Raw genomic sequence first — 5795 nt, forward strand, 5'->3', positions numbered from 1 at the left:
CAGCCAATTGTGTGTCATGTCAAATCTTATTTTGAAAAACCGCAATGGAGCTAAATTCAAAAACGTTAAAGACAAAAATATAGATAGACTAGCGATAGAGCTAGTCCTCGAAAAACGAACTGCGACGTTGCGAGGGACTACTGTACCGCAAAAACCTCCATCTGCGACCCACCCCCCTCCCCCTTTCTCCATCACTGGAAGCTAGAAAACAGAATAGTAATGGCAAAATAAAAGTAGAAATGTGAGAAGTGAACACAATGAGAGCACATGACATTTTAATCTAGATTATCAGTTAAAAGAACACATCAGGTTGGAACAAAGACAAAAATGCTTATGTAAACGAATAAATGGATAAATAGAATAATATTAAAGCCAAACTAAAAGATGAATTCTGAGATGTGTTAGCATTTAAATTGTTGACACATCTGGGCAGAAAAATAAGCAGTATTTAAATGGTGCTTTAGAATTTTCCAGATAGAGTAAATAAAGCTAATTAATTTAAGTGTAATAAGCAGGGGGCGGGGTTAGAAAGGTGATGATTGATGCAAATCAGAACACAACTTTATTTACTTCTCCCAGTTTTTCTAATGAAACACCAAATTATACAAACATTTAACAAACGTATAGTTTATTCAGCTGGTCGTGCTACGTGTCACTGAAATGTAGAACCTTGTTTGAGCGTCATTTGAGAGTAAACTCAGAAAAAGTTCCGTTGTTGGAACGGTGCTGCGTACATCTGTTGAATTTTCAACGTGCTTCTGTTCAGATGAAACGAGTGGGATGGACAGCGACTTGGAAGAGGACACGGAGGAGTCCGGGGAACCACTCCCCAAGAGGGAGAAATCAGAGCGTGAGGTAATCCAGGTGATCCAGGTCGGGGCTCTAGATGACGGGACCCACCCTGTGGTGGGTGTTGTCCAGCCAAGCGTACTCCACTCACTGCCACAGCCTCCCCAGGACCACACTGAGCACATCCTAACCCCCTCTGCTGGGACTCCCACCATCCGACACTGCAGCACCACAGGCAACACGTACGCCTCCGTTTGAGGCTCCCATGGCCACAGCTCACCTCGTTTAGCCGTCTTACTCCACATTTCCCTCGTTCTTAAAGTGTAAATGTCTGCTTCGTGTTCATGCGTCGTCTCTGTTTGCACTCCACATCCGGCTCCGGTCAGTTGGAGTGACACTCTGTCCTTTGTCCGACTTGTTTGAATTCTGGATGTGTAGTCATCTTGTGAGTCTGTGCGCTAACACGGTGTGGCAGCTGGTGGAAGGGACCTGGAGGAAAAGGACTAATTTGAGACTGTAAATGTTTCCTCCTCTCTGTCTGTGAACACAGATGGGCTTTATTCCATTAAACTACTGATGTCTCAGAGCTCAAATCCACGTCACTAGTCCCAGGAGAGCAAATGCATTGACTGACTCGAATCTTCACCTACTGTACTTTTTTTTTTTTTTGGTAACATTTCCGTTGGTATTAGTCAAATTTCATGGTGCTATGACTGTTTTATTTTAGTTATCTACCTTGATTTTGAAGTATAATTTCTGTGAACATGCATTTCAGCAGCTGATCTTCTAATTGAACAAGAAGTTTTATGTTTGTAGCTAGAAAACAAAAGGGACAACTTTTAGTTTTATGTATATTTATATAAGGATCATGAGGCAATTCTCTGATAGTTTTGTTAGTCATATAACTGCTTAACATCTAAAACAAAACTTTAAAAAAAATGTCTGTACTGCTGCTTGTTTATACAGATTAAATTTAAAAAATAAAATAAAAGCTTTCTATGCACCCTGTGCATAATGCTTAGATGCTGTTTAGTGAGGTTAACTTTGAGTTCCTGGTTTTGCGTTTTTTTATTTTATTTTTGTCTTCAATCAAGTTTCTTAAGTTTGCAGTGGACCAAAAATAAACTTAAGCGGAAGCGAAGAGTGAGCCATTTGAGCCACCAAAAAAATAAAACTTAAAAAAAAAAAAATGTTTCCTGTCCCGCAGTGCCATGTTGCAAAGCAGAAAGAATGTCAGGGATCTCTTGTACCTCGGCTTTATCATAGTGCCTTATCCTTAAATGCAGCTGTCCGCGTAGTCCCGACCTGTGTGCTGCAGGGAGCGCCGCAGCTCCTCTGCATCGTCCCAGCCGCAGATTTGGCTTTCTGGTGACTTGTGGCTGGATTTGGGCTGGCTCATCAGTGCAGGCGCGCCTGCTGTTTCTCCTCTGGATCAGCTTTTTTTATTAAAACGTGTCCGAGTCTTTAGCCTTGCTCCTGCCCTCACTCCTTTTCTCGAGGCCTATTCTTGCATTGTCACAGGATGACGTGTGCTCGAGTCTGCATGTTTGGATGCGTTAGCTCTGTGCTCCCATGTGTTTATGTGCCTGTATCTGCGTGCTTGTGTGTGTGTTGGGACACATCCATCAGTCCACCCTACCTCAAACCAGTGGTGCCAGCCCTTTGACGCGTGCAGCACAGTCACCAAACCTTATTGCACACACATACACACAAACACACACACCACTGTACTGCACAAATTTCAACACAATGGAGAAAAATTAGCATTGCTTTTCTCTCACCTCTGATACTTTTAGTTTGAAAATCCATAAAACACTCCTTTGTTCCCTGTTTGAAGATCATCTTTGTACAGTGGACCAAAAGTAGATATTTTCTAATATTGAAAGAGATATATAGATATATAGATATATGTATAGTATATAAAATGCTGACACATAACACATTTGTTGCTTTTTATGTGTGTGATCTGATTAAGACATGAATGTTTCCTTCATCTGTAAGTAGTTCATAGACTGTGAAGTGTAAGAGTTTGGGACTAACTTCTGGTTTCTTAGATTGCAACTTATACTTGAACTGTTCTAGCCTTCAATGTTGTGGGGAATACTGAGATTAATCCTCTAAAAATAGGAACTTTTTTTTTTTTAGTTGCTAAAATTGTTGTTTTTTGAATGCTCATTTAAAACGGTCTGTATTGTTTCGTCACAAAGGAAATGTTTATTTATTGATATTTATTGTGTTTTTGTTTTAAGTGCTGTTGCGTACGTTTTAATGGGCTCCGAGGAGAAATCATGAACCGATTCAAACGGAAGATCTACTGTACAGAAAGAAGTTTTTTGTTTTTTTAATCTACATTGGTTAAGGTTAAAAAAGGAGGGGTACTGCGTTTGCTGTGATCACTTTTTGTGCGGAGCCTAGCTTGTAATGGTAAATAAGGTGGGAAAGTGCAAATACGTTGTCATTTAGGCTCTGATGTTAGTTGTTTTTTTTTTTGGTTGAATTTAACTGGTTTAACCTGCGGTACACTCTCATACTTTACCCTTTACTCCCATCATGCTGACTTGAAATGTTTGACCAGATCTAGGCAGCGACTGCTCCCACGTTCGCCTTTTCCAGTTATGATTTTGAATAACCTTTTCACATAAAACTCCACTGTACGTTGCTGCAAGTGGAAGGTGTTCTGCCTTGTGCCCTTTTATAAACTTGAGATTGGAAACATGTTCTTAGCATAAACTGTCAAGTTATGATTTCTATATGTTTCAGTGAATAAAAGAACATTGTCATACTTTAACCAGATCATAAACTGCAAAAAATTAGATGGTCAATATAGTGTACAAAATAAGATGAAAATTTAAAAAAATAATCTGAAGTTTTTATTGGGCACTTGTTTTTTTTTTTCCCCCTTTACTGTATTTTATTTAACTTCATGTCAGCCTCCATTGATCTTCATTACAAGATAGATGGTAACTTGTATTATGTTGTGCCTGAAGTGAAAATGGCTGAAAATGTGCACAACTGTGTGCTTTTTCTTTTAATTGTAAGTGCTTTCTGGTCTTGCACAGCTGCCATGTGTCACTAGAAACTGATTTTTTAACAATTTAGCGCTTTTCCGCCCCCGTTCGGTTCATTTCCCACAAGACAGCGTAGAAAGTTTCTGTATCTCCAAGTCTGCCTGGGTAACTCTGGACTGATGGTAATGGCTGCCAACACTACTGTATTTAATTTATGTCTTTTGGTAATTAAGATTTGACATGTTTCCATAACTGCTGTTTGCAAAAGAATCCATGTCCAACCATAAAAACTCACAGATATAAGCTAGAATCGCCTCTTTACATGGATGACATGGCAGCTTCACTGAACCACAGCAAACTCCGGTGCCTTTAATTTCACCCCGACTGCAGCAGACGGCCTGGGTGACTATTGGGTCTCTGGTGGGCTACACAGTCTATAAAGCAGATGTTTAGTTGCACAGATGCTGCCAATGAAAAGAGGAAGTATTCGGACTGAACTATTGATTAGCTTCTGGACGATAACATCCACATCACGGGTGAATACCTGCAACTTTAAAATGTATAAAAGTAAATGCACCAGGAGAGTTACTGTTTGTAAAATTCTCCAAGTCGTTTTCTCATGGTTGTGCTTTCTTTTTGTCGATTGATATTTTCTAAATGCTGGGACCTGTTTGGGATTTGTTAAGTGCCATTTGACAGTGTAGTGAGTCGTGGCCATCTGTAGCACTCTGCTTGATGCCAGCGCATTAGGTGGTGACGTTTGAGGTTTTTTTTTTTTTTCTTTTAATTCATCTTTGACGAAAAATGTGTATATCAGAACTGAAAAGGTATATTTATTTGTGTCCTACTTATGATTTGTTCTTTTAGTGAACTTATCTGATTTATTGGCTTAAGTGCTTTTGTGAATTCCTTTATTTTCCTCTTTTTTGGATAATGTATAGTATCTGATAATATATACACACAAGTTTCATGTGACTTTCTTTTTGTGTGTTTACGTTTACAATGTATATTCTCAAATTGGCAAGAAACCCCGTGTGTGTAGGGTGATTTGTATTGTGCATTTTACAGGAAAAACAAGGACGATTGGGGGGCTTTTATATTTACAGAGAAATTATTTAGTGTGTCGTACTGATGATTAGAGGAACTATTAAAAAGACACATGTAGTTTTGTTTTCTGAATATTTCAGATCTGAGCTCAGGCTAGCTTCTTAGTGTTTTCTTAAAATTTGTGACTCGTCTTTGCAGTAATAAACGTTTTCTTGTTCAGAGTCGGTGTCCGCTCTCGTCAGTTCGACTTCCACACTAAACAAATGACTTCTCAGTTTTATTCATACATATAAACACCAATATCATTCAAATTAATTTGTGATACATAATTGTAAAGATAAAGATAAGCTTACAAGTATTTGCTGAAAATTGGACAGTACATTTTTCTTTTCAAATGAGAACTGTAGCAACAGTAAATAACATAAAATATGACACAATTGTTGATTGACTTGTTGCTAAATGTTTTTATCAACAGATCTGATAACTACAAATTAAGCAAAGTAATACTGAAACAGCTGCAGTCCAAACATCTTTAACATTTTCGTGAAGTATTTTTTTGGCAATTGTCAATATGGCTTACACTTCCTCACAGTTCGCTCCTTATTTACTCAGCCGTTTATTTGATTAGTTTAGCATCCAATTGTTTTTATTTTCCCCAGAAATTAAAACAAGCGGTGATTACTTATTTAACATCGATGCACCACCCAAAACATTTTGAGTATCAAAGGCTCGGGAATGTTTGGGTTCAATGAGCCACGATGTCATGATTCAAAAGTTCACTAACAAAAAAATTAAAAATCTTTAGACTAAAAGGATTATATGGATACAACCAAGTAACCACAAACAAAAATATAAAGTGCTAATGGACAGCTAACCAAAACTGAAAATGTGTGTTTTTCAAAACCTAAAATCTGAAGTTGAACATTTCATGTAACGGCTTTTACTGGTGAT

At 38.2% G+C, this 5795-nt stretch overlaps 1 protein-coding gene across 1 annotated transcript in view; it reads left to right on the forward strand.

The window, feature by feature from the left end:
• rfx3 (regulatory factor X, 3 (influences HLA class II expression)) overlaps positions 1–1047 on the forward strand; it is a 10953-nt gene extending 9906 nt beyond the window's left edge. Inside the window, exon 16 of the mRNA XM_037692107.1 lies at positions 767–1047. Within this exon, the coding sequence (XP_037548035.1) occupies positions 767–1047 (281 nt within the window). The remainder of the gene's footprint in view (positions 1–766) is intronic.
• Positions 1048–5795: the final 4748 nt, after the last annotated feature.

The sequence above is a fragment of the Nematolebias whitei genome, chromosome 18 (genome assembly GCF_014905685.2).
Source record: "Nematolebias whitei isolate Nwh7 chromosome 18, NemWhi1, whole genome shotgun sequence".
NCBI lineage: Eukaryota > Metazoa > Chordata > Actinopteri > Cyprinodontiformes > Rivulidae > Nematolebias > Nematolebias whitei.